Source organism: Dendrobates tinctorius, unplaced genomic scaffold (genome assembly GCF_039654945.1).
Source record: "Dendrobates tinctorius isolate UK_male_01 unplaced genomic scaffold, ASM3965494v1 ptg000003l, whole genome shotgun sequence".
In the NCBI taxonomy this organism is placed as follows: Eukaryota; Metazoa; Chordata; class Amphibia; order Anura; family Dendrobatidae; genus Dendrobates; species Dendrobates tinctorius.
In genome coordinates this window covers 50532633-50555878 of record NW_027361671.1, presented here as the reverse complement: position 1 = coordinate 50555878, position 23246 = coordinate 50532633, and the positions used below count along the sequence as shown (strand labels likewise).

At 45.9% G+C, this 23246-nt stretch overlaps 1 protein-coding gene across 7 annotated transcripts in view; it reads left to right on the top strand.

Moving 5' to 3' along the window:
• The window catches only part of MCC (MCC regulator of WNT signaling pathway), a 517969-nt gene that overhangs the window by 483030 nt on the left and 11693 nt on the right, over positions 1–23246 (top strand). For all 7 annotated transcript variants that reach the window (XM_073551638.1, XM_073551567.1, XM_073551693.1 and 4 more), the window contains one exon: positions 856–941. In XM_073551638.1, coding sequence (XP_073407739.1) covers positions 856–941 — 86 coding nt within the window. The remainder of the gene's footprint in view (positions 1–855; positions 942–23246) is intronic.

Sequence of the window (23246 nt, the reverse complement as noted above, 5' to 3'; positions counted from 1 at the left end):
GTTAATTACACAAATTAGAGAAGCATCACATGATCTTTCGAACAGTGCCAATACTTTTGTCCACCCTCTTTTTTATATTTGGTGTGGAATTATATCCAATTTGGCTTTAGGACAATTCTTTTTGTGTTTTTTCATTTAAGACAAATAAATGAAGATAATAATACCAAAGAATTTGTGTTTGCAATCATTTTCAGGAAGAAACCGAGTATTATCTGACAAAATTGCAGGGGTGTCAATACTTTTGGCCACAACTGTATATTCATTATCATATATTTTTCACATATATGCAGTCCACATGAGCTTTTAACATTTTCATTTAGTCGTGTTTTATAGACTTCAGTTACATGCTGACGGATTGGGGTGTTAGTGATTGATGTGTGTATCTCTTTATCCCTCATTCACACGTCCATGTTTAAACATGTACATGAAAAATCGGTGCTGGTGTCATCAGTGTTTTGCATCGGTGTGATATCTGCGTGTCCATTTTTATCATGTGTTTTTCTTTGATGGACCAATAAATTCATTACAAATCTTCTCCTATATTTTGCAATGTTAAACATGGATGGCACACAGATTCAATCCGTGAACGATACGTGTTTTTTACGAACCCATAAACTTGTTGGCCCTGGTCATCTATGCTGCTGAAAAAAACCTGACATGTCTCCGTGATAAACTTGGACGTATGAGTAGCACTGTAGATTAAAATGGATATGTGTTGGGAAAAAAAAAAACGGATATAACACATACGTGCAGCACGGGTGTGTGAATGAGGCCTTAGTTATACTTAGGGTTTATCATAACTAAAGAACAAACGAAGAAAAATCCTTGTAAATCCTTATAAATTTTACCCCATAGGATTCCATAGATGGAACATCCTTGAGTGAGCTGAGAACTTACAACGATGGTGAACTAGCAACAGAGCTCACAAGTGCACTGAAAAGGTAAGATCCAGCATGAGTTATTAAAGAATAGTAATAAATGTGCCTGTGATGAGAGTACTGTAACTCTGTATGATGGTAATGTCATGCAACATCTTACCTGCACTAAGAGGGCAATGTGATATAATTTAATCAGGTATAATGGCATTGGAATACTTCCCAGCCTACATTTACATACATAGGTACAGATGCATCTCACAAAATTAGAATATCGTCAAAACGTTAATTTATTTCAGTTCTTCAGTACAAAAAGTGAAACTCGTATATTATATGTTTATTTTACTTTACTCATTTATATAGCGCCATTAATTCCACAGTGTTTTACCGACATTATTGGCACTGTCCCCGATGGGGCTCACAATCTAAATATAGAGTCATTACAGAGTGACCTATTCCAAGTGTTTATTTCTGTTAATGTTGATGATTATGGCGTACAGCCAATGAAAATCCAAAATTCATTATCTTTGTAAATTAGAATACTTTATAACACCAGCTTCAAAAAATGATTTTAAAATCTGAAATTTTGGCCTACTGAAATGTATGTTCAGTAAAAGCACTCAATACTTTATTGGGGCTCCTTTGGTATTAATTACTGCATCAATGCAGCGTGGCATGGAGGCGATCAGCCTGTGGCACTGCTGAGGAGTTATGAAATCCCAGGTTACTTTGATAGCAGCCTTCAGCTCGTCTGCATTGTTAGGTCTGGTGTCTCTCATCTTCCTCTTTACAATACCCCAGACATTCTCTATGAGGTTAAGGTCAGGCGAGTTTGCTGGCCAATCAAGCACAGTGATACTGTTGTTTTTAAACCAGGTATTGGTACTTTTGGCAGTGTAAACAGGTGCCAAGTCCTGATGGAGAATGACATTTCCATTTCCAATAAGCATGTCGGCAGAGGGAATCATTAAGTGCTCTAAAATTTCCTTGTAGACTGCTGCGCTGAGTTTGGTCTTGATAAAACACAGTGGACCTACACCAGCAGATGCCATGGCTCCCGAAACCATCACTGATTGGGGAAAATTCACACTAGACTTTGGAAATCAATGTCCCAGAGTCTGGAGGAAGAGTGGAGAGGACACAATCCAAGCTACTTGAGGTCTAGTGTGAAATTTCCATAATCAGTGATGGTTTGGGGAGCCGTGTCATCTGCTGTTATAGGTCCACTGTGTTTTATCAAGACTAAAGTCAGCACAGCCGTCTACCAGGAAATTTTGGAGCACTTCATGCTTCCCTTTGCCGACAAGCTTTTTGGAGTTGGAAATTTCATTCTCCATCAGGACCTGGCACCTGTCCACACTGCCAAAAGTATCAATACCTGGTTTAAAAATAGCAGTATCACTGTGCTTGATTGACCAGCAAACTCGCCTGACCTTAACCCCATAGAGATTCTATGGGGTATTGTCAAGAGGAAGATGAGAGACACCAGATTCAATAAAGCAGACAAGGTGAAGGCTGCTGTCAAAGCAACCTGGGCTTCCATAACACCTCAGCAGTGCCACGGGCTGATCGCCTCCATGCCACGCCGCATTGATGCCAAAGGAGCCCCAACCAAGTATTGAGTGCATTTACTGAACAGACATTTCAGTAGGCCAACATTTTGGATTTTAAAATCATTTTTCAAGCTGGTGTTATAAAGTATTCTAATTTACTGAGATAATTACTTTTGGGTTTTCATTGGCTGTAAGCCATAATCAACATTAACAGAAATATACACTTGAAATAGATCACTCTGTTTATAATTACTCTATATAATATATGAGTTTCACTTTTTGTATTGAAGAACTGAAATAAATTAACTTTGTGATGATAAAGTAATTTTGTCAGATGCACCTGTATGTCTTAGCGTCTTGGCTTTCTTTTAGATAACACAGGATTGCTTGGTGGAACGTGGTGCGCTCCTGTCTATGGGAGAGCCGGCTGAGATGGCCGTCGGCCCAAGCATCGTTCAGCCAACAGCCATCTAATGTGTATGACCAGATTTACACCCTCACTCCTTATTTCAGGCAATTTTGAGTTTCTCACGAGAAGACCTTGCGAAGGTTATAAGTGAGGAATAAAGGTGGTAGTATTCTACGGAACAAAGTTTACATTTGAATGAGGGGCTTGGAGATCGCAGCTGGATTCCATGAAATTTTTTTTCCCTCATCAGCACATATGTAATGAGCAGAGCACATGTTTCAGATTACTGCTTTATCTCCTCCATTTGCTGCTACAGTTATTGTTTTATGTGGACATTTAACAGCGATTTGCCAGCAATGACAGCTGAACAATTGCATATTACGAGAGAAAACCTTTAATCAGAATGTGTCCACCGCTGCATTGTCTGCTAAACGTGTGCGGTAATACACTGGGCCATTGGGAAGGAATCGCAACATCTGCTTCTGCAGTTGAGCTCAGTGAGAAGTTGGCAGGTCGTATAGAGATGTTTCATTTGGCTTCTATGTCTCTCCGATGTCTGCTTCATGCCGAGCGAAGTTACCACATTCACAATCCTGGCTTGGTATCAACATGTGGGAGCAAAGTGTCCTCAATAGACGGAGTGAATTCTTACATTGTCTTGAGTTATTTATAGTGCATCGTTGTCAAAGGGAATCCTACATGTGTGAAGTGTGGGGGTTTTGGTCCCTGTACCATAATAAAATCATACCCACTGTTTCTGCCTAAATAGATAGGGAATAGTGATGAGCGAGTATACTCGTTGCTCGGGTTTTCCCGAGCATGCTCTGGTGTCCTCCCGAGTATTTGGAAGTGCTCGGAGATTTAGTTTTTGTCGAAGCAGCTGCATGATTTACAAGGCTGCTAGACAGCCCGAATATACGTGGGGATTTCCTAATAAACAGGCAATCCCCACATGTATTCAGCCTGTCCAGCAGCCATAAATCATGCAGCTGCTTCGACACAAACTAAATCTCTGAGGACACCCGAGCATGCTCGGGGAAACCCCAGAAATGAGTACACTCGCTTATCAGTAATGGGGAATAAAGGTGATAATTTTAAACCAAAAATTAAATGTGAAGTTAAAAGCATATAAAGTTTTTCTGACATGCATTTGTAAAATACTGAGCACGTCTTGTTCTCATCTACTGTAACACAGTTAAGGCTAGGTTCTCATTTGCGGATGGCAGAGCTGCGGACTTCCTCCGTGAAGCTCCGCTCACTGCTGCACCTCCTCCGGTCAGCTCCGCCTACATCTGCTTGCGGCCTGCGTACCTATTTCTAACATTGGGTACGCAGGCCATGCGGATGCCTCCGCATGCGTCGTTTTGACGATGCGGCGACCGCATCAAATTACAACAGGTTGCGTTCAACGCGGGTCGCCACATCGTCAAAACGGCACATGTGGAGGCATCCGCATACATCCGCACGGCCTGCCTACCCAATGATAAAGATATGTACTCAGGCCGCATGCAGACGTAGGTGGAACTGACCAAAGGAGGTGCAGCAGTGGGCGGAGCTTCACGGAGGACGTGCGCAGCTCGCCCAGCCGCAAATGTAAAGCCGGCTTAATATGTTTGTGTTGTCCGTAGATAGAAATACAGGAATAAACAGTGGCTGTAGTTGTAGAGAATCTTGGATATTATTCTTTTAGATACTTTTCCAGTGGAACTTGTCTTTCTAATAGATTTTACTGTGGAATAGAGGGGGTGTTCTTCTAAAGTGTAAAGAAAATTACAGAGAAATAAGGGGTCTGTCAGAGAGAAAGAATCAACTCAATGGAAACCTGTCATCTCCCCAAATGCTATTAACCTTCATGTATAGAGTTAATCTGCAGGTTACCAGTGTTACATTGGTCCGGCCTTACTGAAAGTGTGGTTGCTGCGAGAACTTTCTTCATCCTAGCACCCAGTGACTGCGTTATAGTGGTCTACCCGGTGCAGCTACTACAATGATACACAGTGATTGGCGGCACAGACATTACATCATGGGATCGCAAATAATTATTTCTTTGAAGTAAAACATTGTTTGAAAACAGGCAGTGAAATGTTTTACCCCTCAAAAAGAATCAGCTGCGACCCCCTAATGTCTGTATACGCTCTCTTGTTCCACCAGCCCCACCTGCCCAGGAGCTGTGGTATGGTCAGACACAGCCATTACACAGTACATAACAGAGTAATAACACAGTTCTAACATTATCTCAGCACAGGAAAAAAAATGTAAACGCATCCAATTGTAGAAGTCATCATTAGTCCAAGATGTATTGATTAAAATGAACTTTTGTTCATGGGAAAACCCTTTTAAGGGTATTGGCATATATTGTGTATAAATTTTTTTTTTTTTTACTATGACCATTTTGTTTTTAAATGTGTGATCTAAAAAGTCAAGTGAAATGTGTCTCATTCTTGAATACGTGGGGTTGATGAACCACACTTATATCCCGGATGCTATAAAACCACAATTTTTCACTTACAGTGACGAGTTCTGGCTAAGAATCAGTGAGTTCAAAGGTTCAAAACGAATAACAACTCCCATGTCTTATAGCCTTCTTGCATAATCTTTTTACGAAATATACACTGATAAGATGTTTTTAACAGTTTTGGAATAGACAATATTTTAATCTACCGTATTCCCATGTGCTGTATCTGTTACCACCTTGCAATCTTCTGTTCACCGTTTCTTGTGAATGCAAGCAAATAAGAGGGAGAGCTGAATATTTTTTCTTTTTCTTTTTTTTTTAAATCATTTTGTAACATAGTCCCATCCTGCAATATATCATTCATCTCATCCCCCTCTATGGTGCCCCATTCTGCAGTATAACACTCCCCTCAGGCCTCTGTATAGAGCCTCATCCTACTTTATATCACTTCTCTCCATTCCCTATATACAGCCCCATCCCGCATAATATCACTCTTCACAGCCCCTCTATATACAGAAGCATCCTCCAGAATATCACTCCTCTTAGCCCCTTTATACAGTGCCATCCAGCAGCTCATTCATTTCATACCCTCTGTGCACAACCATACCATGTAGTATATCACTTCTTTTACCCATTATATAAAACATACTGCTATATATCACTCCTACATCACTCCTTTAAAGTGCTCCATCATGCCGTATATCACTCTTGTCAGCCCCCTGTATAGAGCACCACACTGCAGTGTATCCGCTCCTTGTATAGAGCCCCATACTGCAGTGTATCCGCTCCTTGTATAGAGCCCCATACTGCAGTGTACAGCCCCCTGTATAGAGCCCCATACTGCAGTGTATCATCCCCCTGTATAGAGCCCCGTACTGCAGTGTACAGCCCCCTGTATAGAGCCCCGTATTGCAGTGTATCAGCCCCCTGTATAGAGCCCCATACTGCAGTGTACAGCCCCCTGTATAGAGCCCCGTACTGCAGTTTATCACCCCCCTGTATAGAGCCCCATACTGCAGTGTACAGCCCCCTGTATAGAGCCCCATACTGCAGTGTACAGCCCCCTGTATAGAGCCCCATACTGCAGTGTACAGCCCCCTGTATAGAGCCCCATACTGCAGTGTATCAGCCCACTGTATAGAGCCCCGTATTGCAGTGTACAGCCCCCTGTATAGAGCCCAGTACTGCAGTGTACAGCCCCCTGTATAGAGCCGCATACTGCAGTGTATCATCCCCCTGTATAGAGCCCCATACTGCAGTGTATCAGCCCCCTGTATAGAGCCCCATACTGCAGTGTATCAGCCCCCTGTATAGAGCCCCATACTGCAGTGTACAGCCCCCTGTATAGAGCCCCATACTGCAGTGTATCAGCCGCCTGTATAGAGCCCCATACTGCAGTGTATCAGCCGCCTGTATAGAGCCCCATACTGCAGTGTATCAGCCGCCTGTATAGAGCCCCATACTGCAGTGTATCAGCCGCCTGTATAGAGCCCCATACTGCAGTGTATCATCCCCCTGTATAGAGCCCCATACTGCAGTGTATCAGCCCCCTGTATAGAGCCGCATACTGCAGTGTATCATCCCCCTGTATAGAGCCCCATACTGCAGTGTATCATCCCCCTGTATAGAGCCCCATACTGCAGTGTATCAGCCCCCTGTATAGAGCCCCATACTGCAGTGTATCAGCCCCCTGTATAGAGCCCCATACTGCAGTGTACAGCCCCCTGTATAGAGCCCCATACTGCAGTGTATCAGCCGCCTGTATAGAGCCCCATACTGCAGTGTATCAGCCGCCTGTATAGAGCCCCATACTGCAGTGTATCAGCCGCCTGTGTAGAGCCCCATACTGCAGTGTATCAGCCGCCTGTATAGAGCCCCATACTTTAGTGTATCAGCCCCCTGTATAGAGCCCCATACTGCAGTGTACAGCCCCCTGTATAGAGCCCCATACTGCAGTGTATCATCCCCCTGTATAGAGCCCCATACTGCAGTGTATCAGCCCCCTGTATAGAGCCCCATACTTTAGTGTATCAGCCCCCTGTATAGAGCCCCATACTGCAATGTACAGCCCCCTGTATAGAGACCCATACTGCAGTGTATCATCCCCCTGTATAGAGCCCCATACTGCAGTGTATCAGCCCCCTGTATAGAGCCCCATACTGCAGTGTATCAGCCCCCTGTATAGAGCCCCATACTGCAGTGTACAGCCCCCTGTATAGAGCCCCATACTGCAGTGTATCATCCCCCTGTATAGAGCCCCATACTGCAGTGTATCAGCTCCCTGTATAGAGCCCCATACTGCAGTGTATCAGCTCCCTGTATAGAGCCCCATACTGCAGTGTATCATCCCCCTGTATAGAGCCCCATACTGCAGTGTATCAGCCGCCTGTATAGAGCCCCATACTGCAGTGTATCAGCCGCCTGTATAGAGCCCCATACTGAAGTGTACAGCCCCCTGTATAGAGCCCCATACTGCAGTGTATCAGCTCCCTTTATAGAGCCCCATACTGCAGTGTACAGCCCCCTGTATAGAGCCCCATACTGCAGTGTATCAGCTCCCTTTATAGAGCCCCATACTGCAGTGTACAGCCCCCTGTACTGCAGTGTATCATCCCCCTGTATAGAGCCCCATACTGCAGTGTATCAGCCGCCTGTATAGAGCCCCATACTGCAGTGTATCATCCCCCTGTATAGAGCCCCATACTGCAGTGTATCAGCTCCCTGTATAGAGCCCCATACTGCAGTGTACAGCCCCCTGTATAGAGCCCCATACTGCAGTGTATCAGCCCCCTGTATAGAGCCCCATACTGCAGTGTACAGCCCCCTGTATAGAGCCCCATACTGCAGTGTATCATCCCCCTGTATAGAGCCCCATACTGCAGTGTATCATCCCCCTGTATAGAGCCCCATACTGCAGTGTATCAGCTCCCTGTATAGAGCCCCATACTGCAGTGTATCATCCCCCTGTATAGAGCCCCATACTGCAGTGTACAGCCGCCTGTATAGAGCCCCATACTGCAGTGTATCAGCCCCCTGTATAGAGCCCCATACTGCAGTGTATCATCCCCCTGTATAGAGCCCCATACTGCAGTGTATCATCCCCCTGTATAGAGCCCCATACTGCAGTGTATCATCCCCCTGTATAGAGCCCCATACTGCAGTGTATCATCCCCCTGTATAGAGCCCCATACTGCAGTGTATCAGCCCCCTGTATAGAGCCCCATACTGCAGTGTATCATCCCCCTGTATAGAGCCCCATACTGCAGTGTATCATCCCCCTGTATAGAGCCCCATACTGCAGTGTACAGCCCCCTGTATAGAGCCCCATACTGCAGTGTATCATCCCCCTGTATAGAGCCCCATACTGCAGTGTATCAGCCCCCTGTATAGAGCCCCATACTGCAGTGTACAGCCGCCTGTATAGAGCCCCATACTGCAGTGTATCATCCCCCTGTATAGAGCCCCATACTGCAGTGTATCATCCCCCTGTATAGAGCCCCGTACTGCAGTGTATCATCCCCCTGTATAGAGCCCCATACTGCAGTGTATCATCCCCTGTATAGAGCCCCATACTGCAGTGTATCATCCCCCTGTATAGAGCCCCATACTGCAGTGTATCAGCCGCCTGTATAGACCCCCATACTGCAGTGTATCAGCCGCCTGTATAGAGCCCCATACTGCAGTGTATCAGCCGCCTTTATAGAGCCCCATACTGCAGTGTATCAGCCGCCTGTATAGAGCCCCATACTGCAGTGTATCAGCCGCCTGTATAGAGCCCCATACTGCAGTGTATCAGCCGCCTTTATAGAGCCCCATACTGCAGTGTACAGCCCCCTGTATAGAGCCCCATACTGCAGTGTATCATCCCCCTGTATAGAGCCCCATACTGCAGTGTATCAGCCCCCTGTATAGAGCCCCATACTTTAGTGTATCAGCCCCCTGTATAGAGCCCCATACTGCAATGTACAGCCCCCTGTATAGAGCCCCATACTGCAGTGTATCATCCCCCTGTATAGAGCCCCATACTGCAGTGTATCAGCCCCCTGTATAGAGCCCCATACTGCAGTGTATCAGCCCCCTGTATAGAGCCCCATACTGCAGTGTACAGCCCCCTGTATAGAGCCCCATACTGCAGTGTATCATCCCCCTGTATAGAGCCCCATACTGCAGTGTATCAGCTCCCTGTATAGAGCCCCATACTGCAGTGTATCAGCTCCCTGTATAGAGCCCCATACTGCAGTGTATCATCCCCCTGTATAGAGCCCCATACTGCAGTGTATCAGCCGCCTGTATAGAGCCCCATACTGCAGTGTATCAGCTGCCTGTATAGAGCCCCATACTTTAGTGTATCAGCCCCCTGTATAGAGCCCCATACTGCAGTGTATCAGCTCCCTTTATAGAGCCCCATACTGCAGTGTACAGCCCCCTGTACTGCAGTGTATCATCCCCCTGTATAGAGCCCCATACTGCAGTGTATCAGCCGCCTGTATAGAGCCCCATACTGCAGTGTATCACCCCCCTGTATAGAGCCCCATACTGCAGTGTATCAGCCGCCTGTATAGAGCCCCATACTGCAGTGTATCAGCTGCCTGTATAGAGCCCCATACTTTAGTGTATCAGCCCCCTGTATAGAGCCCCATACTGCAGTGTATCAGCTCCCTTTATAGAGCCCCATACTGCAGTGTACAGCCCCCTGTACTGCAGTGTATCATCCCCCTGTATAGAGCCCCATACTGCAGTGTATCAGCCGCCTGTATAGAGCCCCATACTGCAGTGTATCATCCCCCTGTATAGAGCCCCATACTGCAGTGTACAGCCCCCTGTATAGAGCCCCATACTGCAGTGTATCATCCCCCTGTATAGAGCCCCATACTGCAGTGTATCAGCTCCCTGTATAGAGCCCCATACTGCAGTGTATCAGCTCCCTGTATAGAGCCCCATACTGCAGTGTATCAGCTCCCTGTATAGAGCCCCATACTGCAGTGTATCATCCCCCTGTATAGAGCCCCATACTGCAGTGTACAGCCGCCTGTATAGAGCCCCATACTGCAGTGTATCATCCCCCTGTATAGAGCCCCATACTGCAGTGTATCATCCCCCTGTATAGAGCCCCATACTGCAGTGTACAGCCCCCTGTATAGAGCCCCATACTGCAGTGTATCATCCCCCTGTATAGAGCCCCATACTGCAGTGTATCAGCTCCCTGTATAGAGCCCCATACTGCAGTGTATCAGCTCCCTGTATAGAGCCCCATACTGCAGTGTATCAGCTCCCTGTATAGAGCCCCATACTGCAGTGTATCATCCCCCTGTATAGAGCCCCATACTGCAGTGTACAGCCGCCTGTATAGAGCCCCATACTGCAGTGTATCATCCCCCTGTATAGAGCCCCATACTGCAGTGTATCATCCCCCTGTATAGAGCCCCATACTGCAGTGTATCATCCCCCTGTATAGAGCCCCATACTGCAGTGTATCAGCCCCCTGTATAGAGCCCCATACTGCAGTGTACAGCCCCCTGTATAGAGCCCCATACTGCAGTGTATCATCCCCCTGTATAGAGCCCCATACTGCAGTGTATCAGCCCCCTGTATAGAGCCCCATACTGCAGTGTACAGCCGCCTGTATAGAGCCCCATACTGCAGTGTATCAGCCCCCTGTATAGAGCCCCATACTGCAGTGTACAGCCCCCTGTATAGAGCCCCATACTGCAGTGTACAGCCGCCTGTATAGATCCCCATACTGCAGTGTATCATCCCCCTGTATAGAGCCCCATACTGCAGTGTATCAGCTCCCTGTATAGAGCCCCATACTGCAGGGTATCAGCTCCCTATATAGAGCCCCATACTGCAGTGTACAGCCCCCTGTATAGAGCCCCATACTGCAGTGTATCATCCCCCTGTATAGAGCCCCATACTGCAGTGTATCAGCCGCCTGTATAGAGCCCCATACTGCAGTGTATCAGCCGCCTGTATAGAGCCCCATGCTGCAGTGTACAGCCCCCTGTATAGAGCCCCATACTGCAGTGTATCAGCTCCCTTTATAGAGCCCCATACTGCATTGTACAGCCCCCTGTATAGAGCCCCATACTGCAGTGTATCAGCTCTTTATAGAGCCCCATACTGCAGTGTACAGCCCCCTGTACTGCAGTGTATCATCCCCCTGTATAGAGCCCCATACTGCAGTGTATCATCCCCCTGTATAGAGCCCCATACTGCAGTGTATCATCCCCCTGTATAGAGCCCCATACTGCAGTGTATCAGCCCCCTGTATAGAGCCCCATACTGCAGTGTATCATCCCCCTGTATAGAGCCCCATACTGCAGTGTATCATCCCCCTGTATAGAGCCCCATACTGCAGTGTATCATCCCCCTGTATAGAGCCCCATACTGTAGTGTACAGCCCCCTGTATAGAGCCCCATACTGCAGTGTATCATCCCCCTGTATAGAGCCCCATACTGCAGTGTATCAGCCCCCTGTATAGAGCCCCATACTGCAGTGTACAGCCGCCTGTATAGAGCCCCATACTGCAGTGTATCAGCCCCCTGTATAGAGCCCCATACTGCAGTGTATCAGCCCCCTGTATAGAGCCCCATACTGCAGTGTACAGCCCCCTGTATAGAGCCCCATACTGCAGTGTATCAGCCCCCTGTATAGAGCCCCATACTGCAGTGTATCATCCCCCTGTATAGATCCCCATACTGCAGTGTATCATCCCCCTGTATAGAGCCCCATACTGCAGTGTACAGCCCCCTGTATAGAGCCCCATACTGCAGTGTATCATCCCCCTGTATAGAGCCCCATACTGCAGTGTATCATCCCCCTGTATAGAGCCCCATACTGCAGTGTATCATCCCCCTGTATAGAGCCCCGTACTGCAGTGTATCATCCCCCTGTATAGAGCCCCATACTGCAGTGTATCATCCCCCTGTATAGAGCCCCATACTGCAGTGTATCATCCCCCTGTATAGAGCCCCATACTGCAGTGTATCATCCCCCTGTATAGAGCCCCATACTGCAGTGTATCATCCCCCTGTATAGAGCCCCATACTGCAGTGTACAGCCCCCTGTATAGAGCCCCATACTGCAGTGTATCATCCCCCTGTATAGAGCCCCATACTGCAGTGTATCATCCCCCTGTATAGAGCCCCATACTGCAGTGTATCATCCCCCTGTATAGAGCCCCGTACTGCAGTGTATCATCCCCCTGTATAGAGCCCCATACTGCAGTGTATCATCCCCCTGTATAGAGCCCCATACTGCAGTGTATCATCCCCCTGTATAGAGCCCCATACTGCAGTGTATCATCCCCCTGTATAGAGCCCCATACTGCAGTGTATCATCCCCCTGTATAGAGCCCCATACTGCAGTGTATCATCCCCCTGTATAGAGCCCCATACTGCAGTGTATCATCCCCCTGTATAGAGCCCCATACTGCAGTGTACAGCCCCCTGTATAGAGCCCCATACTGCAGTGTACAGCCCCCTGTATAGAGCCCCATACTGCAGTGTATCATCCCCCTGTATAGAGCCCCATACTGCAGTTTATCATCCCCCTGTATAGAGCCCCATACTGCAGTGTATCATCCCCCTGTATAGAGCCCCATACTGCAGTGTACAGCCCCCTGTATAGAGCCCCATACTGCAGTGTACAGCCCCCTGTATAGAGCCCCATACTGCAGTGTATCATCCCCCTGTATAGAGCCCCATACTGCAGTGTATCATCCCCCTGTATAGAGCCCCATACTGCAGTGTATCATCCCCCTGTATAGAGCCCCATACTGCAGTGTATCATCCCCCTGTATAGAGCCCCATACTGCAGTGTACAGCCCCCTGTATAGAGCCCCATACTGCAGTGTATCATCCCCCTGTATAGAGCCCCATACTGCAGTGTATCATCCCCCTGTATAGAGCCCCATACTGCAGTGTATCATCCCCCTGTATAGAGCCCCGTACTGCAGTGTATCATCCCCCTGTATAGAGCCCCGTACTGCAGTGTATCATCCCCCTGTATAGAGCCCCTTACTGCAGTGTATCATCCCCCTGTATAGAGCCCCATACTGCAGTGTATCATCCCCCTGTATAGAGCCCCATACTGCAGTGTATCATCCCCCTGTATAGAGCCCCATACTGCAGTGTATCATCCCCCTGTATAGAGCCCCATACTGCAGTGTATCATCCCCCTGTATAGAGCCCCGTACTGCAGTGTATCATCCCCCTGTATAGAGCCCCGTACTGCAGTGTATCATCCCCCTGTATAGAGCCCCATACTGCAGTGTATCATCCCCCTGTATAGAGCCCCATACTGCAGTGTACAGCCCCCTGTATAGAGCCCCATACTGCAGTGTATCATCCCCCTGTATAGAGCCCCGTACTGCAGTGTATCATCCCCCTGTATAGAGCCCCATACTGCAGTGTATCATCCCCCTGTATAGAGCCCCATACTGCAGTGTATCATCCCCCTGTATAGAGCCCCATACTGCAGTGTATCATCCCCCTGTATAGAGCCCCATACTGCAGTGTATCATCCCCCTGTATAGAGCCCCATACTGCAGTGTATCATCCCCCTGTATAGAGCCCCATACTGCAGTGTACAGTCCCCTGTATAGAGCCCTATACTGCAGTGTATCTTTCCTCCTAGTTACAATCGCACACTGCTGCTTCCTAGTATGAGCTCTCCGCTCTGTGATGAAGGAGGCTTTGGTCGTGACCTCATCTCTCAGGAACAATTCAGTTCAAGGAAGGTCCCAGAGCAGAACTATGCTGGCAGGAAGCCAGATGAGAAAACCGGCACCGTGCATGATCATCTAGGAGCTGTGGAACTACAGCAGGACGATTCCACTGGCAACTGGAGGGCAAATAGGGCCATGGGAACACAAAACCCATTGGTTAAATATATAATACACGGACACATGTAAGTGTGGAAAACAATGGTCATGGTGTTTTTATTCAGGGTAACTTAAAAGTTATTCTTAATAAATTATATAAATTCAAAGCCATATAACAATAAATGTAAACCAACCAATCCGCCCAGATAACTGAGCGATTTTCCCCTCAAATATAACAGCACAACAACGGAAATTAATTTCAAGGAGGGCGGGAACGTCTTTCTTCTTTAATGAATGAAGGAGATGACCAGATAACTGGGGTATATAATATACATAAAATATTTCTGGTCTTTTTAGAACGGGCCAATCAAATTTAACAAAAAAGGCGCCAAGACAACTGTAAAAATCCAGTACCAACCGGCTCGTGACCTCACAGCTTGCCACAGGCGACCTTTGGACCTTAAAGAAAAGCAACTGACCGCCATTCTAAGTATGAGCATGACTGAAAATTAGATATAAATAACGAAACAACCTGGGTCCGTGTTCCCACGAGATCCCCCCCTACATATGATTCGGGGGAGGGCTACCAGGAGAGGCTTCCTGTGGAGGGTGATATGTGCAAAATGGGGGAGATTTGAAATTGCATTAGATTGGCACATATGAATATAGGTGTACATTATTATAAGACCACATTGTGATTTGGGAATAACTTTTTAACTGAAAATCTTCCTCTGTCCTGTCTGTCGTACCGGTCCTGGAAAGACCAACCGTTGCCCCTTTTGCCGCCTCACCAAATGCACCCTCAATTGTTTCCTCCATAGCTAGGATTTTACAGGGAGGATATTGTAAGGGTATCCAGATATTTCAGTAATGCTGTAACTGTGCTTAATAACACAGAGGGAGAGAATATTGATTCTAATAGTCACAGGAGCAAAACATTAGTTCTTCTAAAAGAACAAGTTGAGAACAGCTGTATAGTTTTAAGTGCTGATAATCGCTATTGATGGGGCAGGAAAGAGTGGTCTGTGACCGGTTGTGCGCTCTATCATTGCTGTAAGCCATTTGCCAGCGATGGTGGGGCAGGAGAGTGGAAGGCTCGGATTCCTGCAGCTCACCTCTTATTTCCAGCACAGGAGCGGTGTTTGGTTTTGTTGTGGGCTTTAAGGGTATGTTCCCAACGCTGCGGGTTGGATGCTGCATACATCCACAGCTACCAGATGTTACAGCATAGTGGATGGGATTTCAAGAAATCCAATCTCTACTATGCGTTCAGAGACGCCCGCGGCATCCCTATGTAAACGGACATGTGGCACGTCTTTTCAGACCACAGCATGTCTATTTATGTTGTGGAGACGCTCAGTCTATGGGAAATTTACTCTGCGGAGACTATCATTACATGCGGTTAAACCGCATTATCTTTATAGTCACATGCGTACTAAGTGCAGGAAAGCAGCTTACTACGCATGCAAACTAATTTAAATAATGTCTTACCTTGTGCCACAGCCAGAAGTTTGCGTCCACTGCAGTTCTCGCCATGAGCTCAGCTGATCGCGTGAACTGCTGTGCACATGACCGCCAGGGTTATTTATCTCCGGTCACTAGGCAAGTTCTCACAGTCAGCTGTTCATGAGAACTGCAGTGCAGGTGACCGCTGGAGACCGAGTTATCTCCGGTGGTCATCTACAAGCTCCGCTGTGTCTGGATCTCATGTTGAATGGTGGCATAATGCCACCATTCAGCCAAAGGCATCCAGATGTAGCAGAGCTGGACTCGTCGTGGGACAGTATGTATATCTGCTCGGCGGACAGGTTTGGTATATTGTTGCTTTTTTTTTCTCTCACAGGAAATCGAGGGCTTCGATGGAATTAGGCGTTCAGTAAGTATGGTTCAATTAAGATTATTAAAGGAGTCTGTGTCATTATTTTAAATTAAGGACTTTATTCTGGCTGTGTCTTTATTTACAATACAACTATTGAATTAGTAAAGGTTAGAGTCCCGTTTCACTTAGCGACGCACCAGCGATCCCGGCAACGATACGACCTGGTAAGGATTGCTGGTGCGTCGCTAAATGGTCGCTAGTACGCTGCCAAACAGGCAGATCTCTTCAGCGATGCAGCAACCATCCAGCGATCCTTGGCTGTCGTTGGTACCTTGTCACACAGCAGCTTTTCTGAACGATTCCAGCCTGCATCCCTGAGTTCTGTGTCGCCAACGAGGTCACTCGTCGGGTCAAACACAGCTATGCGCCCTGGCCAGCGGCACACCAATGATGAAAAAATGGCCGAGGACATTCGAGCACGATCAGCGATATCCAGCAGGGGGGCTGGTCGCCGCTGCGTGTCACATGTAGCGAGGTCGACAAATTCGGTGACGCTTCAGCGATCTCGCTAGCGCTCTCACTTTGTGAGACGGGGGCTTTACAGACGCCTCTCCATTACTAAGCCGTGGGCTTGATGTCACCGGACAATACAAAGGTGACATCAACCCCACAAATATTACCCCACTTTCCACCTACTACAGGGCAAGGGAAGAGCCAGGTAAAGTGCCACAACTGGCTCATCTTTGGATGCGCCAATCGTGGGGCGGCTGCGGGCTGCTATTGTTAGGCTGGTGAGGGCCAAAATCCATGCCTGATAATACCAGGCTGCAGCTGTCTGCTTTTTCCTTGGCTAGTTAACAAAAATTGGAGGACCCCACGCTGGTTTTTTTTGGAGGGATCCCACTATTTTTGCTAACCATCCAAGGTAAGCAGACTGCTGTGGCCTGGTATTATCAGGCAGGTAAGGTTCATGTAAATTGGATCCTTACCAGTTTGAAATACCAGTCCCAGTAGTCTGCTTTACTCAAGCTGGTTAACAAATATAGGGGGACCCCACACTATTTTTTTTCAATTATTTATTTATCTCTGTGCTTTCCTCCACTTCGTGTGTCATGGCTGTGTCACAAGATTCACCATTATTTAAATTAGTACACATGTAAGTGTAAGCTGCTTTCATACACTTAATACACATGTGACTCGAAAGATAATGCGGTTATACCGCATCTATAATGAAAGTGTATGGGTAATTTATGCTGCAGAGACGGAGCGTCTCCGCTGCATAAATTTACATGCTGCGGTCTGGAAAGATGCACCGCATGTCCGTCTCTGCGGGTGAGCCGCGGGCATCGGTGCACGCATAGTGGGCATGAGATTTCTTGATATCCCATCCACTATGCTGTAACAGCTGGACGCTGGAGGTAGGACATTGCAGATGTATGCAGCATCCAGCTGACCGTGGGAACATACCCCAATCTATCTGCAAACAGGAAATCACTCTTTTTTTTTTTCCTTCCCAGGAGCCAACTTTCAATTAGCTTTATTTCAAGTGACAAAAAAAAACGCATGCAGTGAAAAAACGCATCAAAAACGCCGTTGACCTGCCAGTGACCTCAGATGCAGATTTGGTGCAGCTTTCACCTGCGTCAAACCCTGAGCAAATACTGAGCCAAACCTGACCGTGGGACATACCCTTATTGACCCAAATAAAAGTAACGTTTTTGTGCACCTCACTGTACCTGATGGTATCTAACATAACCGCTGATGAAGAAAAGCTCTGTCATTATACTACATCGATGGTACCTCCACTTTTTTTTTCTGATGGAAGCAATTTGACAGTTCACACACTGGACGCCCCCAGTCCGGAGTCCTGTGGTGGGCTTCTGAGAAAAGTTGTTGCGGAGTTTCAGGTTCTTATTTGGAGACCGAAATCCCATTTTTCTTTCTCTCGATGAAATGTAATGTGAAATCTTGTTCCTGTCGCTGGACGCTCTTCCTCTCCAATGAATTGTAGATTACAGTACTTTGCTTGCTTGTAGTAAGCGTTGTATCCAGTGACGGGGAGACGTGGCATACTTATCATGAAATATGTTGTACCTCAATTCCACAACTTGCTGCGTCCACTGTTTTATTGCTTCTGTATAATATTTTATCCCCCAAGCGGAAATAACATTTTCAGGCGTCCTATTCGCCTCCTGCTGCCATCATCAGATCTTGTCCTCATCTGCCCTACGTATATCTGCCGTGTACCAGGACTTCTTTCTGGGACAGAATAGTGGTCCATGGGTTTAGACCCTTCTCATTGTCATAGGAAATTGGCCACAATGAAGTGGTAGATTAGTTTTTGGACGTGGTACAGTGTGATGATTAATATACAGTGGTATATAGCAATACATTTACTGGCGCCACATGTAGAACAAGCCTGAGCTCGTGACAATACCCAATGCCTTCTGTGCTTTTGTTGGGTGGATTTATACAGTGAACGGTTTCTATTCTGTCTGACTTGGTAATGGTTCACACTACATCTCTTAGTTTGTGTATCAGCACAGCAGCCGCCTGCATGAAATAAATGCCGTCTGGCATTGCAGCACAATGAGTGTCATCTGTAAATGTGATGAACTCTCCCACATGCTGCTTCAGTAATAATTTGTGTAATTAATACGACGACAATGTCTGCACGCTGCGCCCTGCACACATCTGCCACGTAAGCCCAGGCGCCATCACTTCTGCTGTGTGGAGTCTGCTCCGTAGCAGGCAAGCTGGTCCTGATCTCCAGCAGGAAGGGGTCACAGGGCATGGAGTGATCGTTTAGGTCTTACGGTTGGCACTTTAATGTGTCTAACGCCACGCTTTAATAGAGGTTAATATTCATAGGTGTCATTAAATAGCCATCATTGGGAGGGAATAATAAATGCCTTTACTTCTTGATAAATTGAGTCATAAAAGCAGCCATGCTTTGTATCTTCTTTACACTGGATCTTTGTAATAACATAGTTCAGATTATGAATATGAGCACGCTAGACACCGCTCTTAGATTGATTGCATGATGTTTTTCTTTGTAACCCTATGAAACACACTATAGAGATTTGTTGCAGCGGAACAATTCCCAGTGGCTGCTCTACAGCTGGTTAAAAGACTACACCGGTACCTGCACTCCATAGTCTGTGGCTTTATCATTTGTCATCTTGCTTCATGGGTGATCGAAGGGAATTTGATTACCCCAGAGCTGGTCTTCACTGGCTGAAGCATCAGCCTTGCTTGTAGCAGAAGGAATTCAGCGACTATTAGTAACTTTTTAGGCCATTGTCCTCTTTTACATTTTTGAAATTGCAAAAAGGAAAATGGACCAATGCAAAAGTTTGGGCACCTTGCGTTATTAGTACCTAGTAGCACCCCCTTTTTGAAAGTATCACAGCTTGTAAACAATTTTGCAGACAGACAAGAGTCTTTCCATTCATGTTTCATGGATTTTCATCCATTCTTCCAGTACTGTGATATTCCTGTGTCGTCTTGCATCCTCTGCTACTTTGAGGTCTAGCCACAGATTTTCAATGAAGTTCCGATTTAGGGACTGTGAGGGCCATTGTAAAACTTTCAACTTAGCCTTTTTGAGGTCGTCTATTGTGGATTTTGACTTGTGTGTAGGATCATTATTCATTTGTAAAAGCCATCTTATTGCAACTTCAGCTTTTTTACATATGGTGTTAAGTTTGCAGACGAGAAGTTCTTTTCCTGAAATTGTCATTTTTTTTCTCCGCACAAAACTTCAATCATTGTGGCCAAAGCGTTCTGTTTTAACCTCATCAGTCAACACGACTTGTTTCCAAATTGCATCATGCTTGTTTAAATGTTATTTTGCATACTTCTGATAATGAATTTTATGGTAAGGACACAGGAGAGGTTTTCTTCTGATGACTCTTCTGTGAAGGCCATATTTGTGCCAGTGTCTCTGAATAGTCGAGCAATGTACCAAAACTCCAATCAAGCAGGGGTTCTAATTTGCCTCTCTAGCAATCCTACGAGCTGCTCTCAATGAAATTTTGCTTGGTCTTACATACATTATCTTGACCTCAGCTGTTCCTGTTAACTGCCATTTCTTAATTACATTTTGAACTGCGGAAAGGGCGAGTTGAAGACACTTTGCTATATTCTTATGGCCTTCTCCTGCTTTGTGGACCTCTACCATTTTCGTTTTCAGAGTGCTAGGCAGCTGCTTTGGTGAACCTATAGCTGCTGGTTTTTGGCACAAAGTTGGAGAACGCTGGAATTTATAAAGCTGGGAAATTGTGATCACCTTGCCTTTTCTAACAATTATGGTAAACAAGCCAAAACACTAACAGAGGCTAATTAAGATCTGAAACCTTGGTCAAAGTTATCTGACCACATAAATCTCCACGGGTGCCCAAACTTTTGCATCAGCCCATTTTACTTTTTGTAATTTTTAAAATGTAAAAAATTAAAATATATATATTTTATGCCTAAAAAAAAAAGGAAATGTGTATTCTTTCACTTTAGCCCTTTTAGAGATCATTCATCTTCAACTTGCTTAACTGTTCACAATAACAGTAATTTTGACTAAGGGTGTCCAAGCTTCTACATGTGTGTGTATTTGTACAGTGCGTACGGAAAATATTCAGACTCCTTTAAATTTTTCACTCTGTTTCATTGCATCCATTTGGTAAATTCAAAGAAATTCATTTTTTTCTCATTAATGTACACTCTGCACCTCATATTGACTGGGGAAAAAAACCCCAGAAATGTAGAAATTTTTGCAAATTTATTAAAGAAAAACTGAAATATTACATGGTCATAAGTATTCATACCCTTTGCTCACACTCATATTTAAGTCACATGCTGTCCATTTCCTTGTGATCCTCATTGAGATGGTTCTACTCCTTCATTGGAGTCCAGCTGTGTTTAATTAACCCCTTTCTGCCATCTGACGTACTATCCCGTCCATGGGACCCGGGCCCCTATGCCCATGGATGGGATAGGACGTCTAGCGCGATCAGCGGCGCTCACGGGGGGAGCGCCGCTGGTCGCGGCCGGGTGTCAGCTGATTATCACAGCTGACACCCGGCACTATGTGTCAGGGGCGGTCACGGACCGTCCCCGACACGTTAACCCCTGGCACACTGCGATCAAACACGATCGCAGTGTACCGGGGGTTTAGGGAAGCATCGGCAGGGAGGGGGCTCCCTCCTTGCTTCCCTGAGACCCCCGCAGCAGCACGATGTGCAGCGATGCTGCGGTGACCTCCTTCCCTGCAGGTCCCCGGATCCAATAGGGCAGCGGGGACCTTCGGGGGCCTGCAGGGAGGCGGCTTCCTCACTGCCTGCAAAGCGCCGGCATGAGGAAGCCTCCAGCAGTGCCTGTGTCAGATCGCTGATCTGTCACAGCGATCTGTGATGTGACAGATCAGCGATCTCACACATGACAGTGATGTCCCCCCTGGGACAGTGTAATAAAGTTTAAAAAAAAAAAAAAAAAGTGTAAAAATAATTTATAAAAAAAAAATCGCTAAATAAATTAAAAAAAAAAAAAAATATTCCCTAATAAATTCATTTTTTGGAAATAAAAAAAGCAAAACAATAAAAGTACACATTTAGTATCGCCGCGTCCGTAACGACCCGCCCTATAAAACTGTCTCATTAGTTAACTCCTTTAGCGAACCCCTTAAAAAATAAAAAAGCAAAGCAAAAAATAATGCTTTATTATCATACCGCCTAACAAAAAGTACAATAACGCGCGATAATAAAGACGCATATAAATATGCATGGTACCGCTGAAAACGTCATCTTGTCCCGCAAAAAACGAGCCGCCACACAGCGTCATCAGCAAAAAAATAAAAGTTATAGCTCGCAGAATAAAGCGATGCAAAAATAATTATTTTTTATATAAAATTGTTTTCAGTGCATAAAAGTGCTAAAACATAGAAAAACGACACAAATGAGGTATCACTATAATCGTACTGACCTGAAGAATAAAACCGCCTTATCAATTTTACCGCACGCGGAACGGTCTAAACGCACCCCCTAAAAGAAATTCATGAAACGCTGGTTTTCTTCATTCTGCGTTGCAAAAATCGGATTAAAGCGATCAAAAAATGGCACGTGCCCGAAAATGGTACCAATAAAAACGTCAACTCCTCTCGCAAAAAATAAGACCTCACTTGACTCGGTGGGTCAAAATATGGAAAAATTATAGCTCTCAAAATGTGGTGATGCAAAAACTATTTTTACAATATATTTAGATTGCGACAGCTGCCAAATATAAAAACCCACTATAAATAGTAAATCAAACCCCCCTTTATCACCCCCTTAGTTAGGGAAAAATAATAAAATTAAATATTGTATTTATTTCCATTTTCCCATTAGGGTTATGGCTAGAGTTAGCGGTGTGTTGGGGTTAGGGTTGGAGTTAGAATTGGGCGGTTTCCACTGTTTGGGCACATCAGGTGCTCTCCAAATGCAACATGGCATCTGATCTCAATTCCAGCCAATTCTGCGTTGAAAAAGTCAAATGGTGCTTCAAAGTGCTGACCACACATCTAGATAAGTCCCTTGGGGGGTATAGTTTCCATCTGGTGTCATTTGTGGGGGGTTTCCACTGTTTAGGCACCTCAGAGGCTTTCCAAACGCGGCATGGCGTCCAATCCCAATTCCAGCCAAAAAAGTCAAATGGCGCTGCTTCCCTTCCGAGCTCTGCCATGCGCCCAAATAGTCGTTTACCCCCACATGTGGGGTATCAGCGTACTCAGGACAAATTGCACAATAAATTATAGGGTCCTGTTACCCTTGAGAAAATAAAAATTGGGGGGTGAAAAGATCATTTTTGTGGAAAAAATATGATTTTTTAATTGTATGGCTGTACGTTCTGTGAAGCCCTTGTGGGTTCAAAGTTCTCACCACATAGCTAGATAAGTTCCCTGTGGGGTCTAGTTTCCAAAATGGGGTCACTTGTTGGGGGGTTCCACTGTATAGGCACATCAGGGTCTTTCCAAACGTGACATGGCGTCCGATCTGAATTCTAGCCAATTTTGCATTGAAAAAGTCAAACGGCGCTCCTTCCATTCTGAGCTCTGCCATGCGCCGAAACAGTGGTTCCCTCCCACAAGTCGGGTATCAGCATACTCAGGAGAAATTGCACAATAACTTTTGCAGTCTAATTTCTCCTGTTACCCTTGGTAAAATAAAAAAAATTGGACCTGACGTAATTGTTTTGTGATTAAAGTTAAATGTTCATTTTTTTGTTTTTTTTAAACATTCAAAAAATTCCTGTGAAGCACCTGAAGGGTTAATAATGTGGTTTTG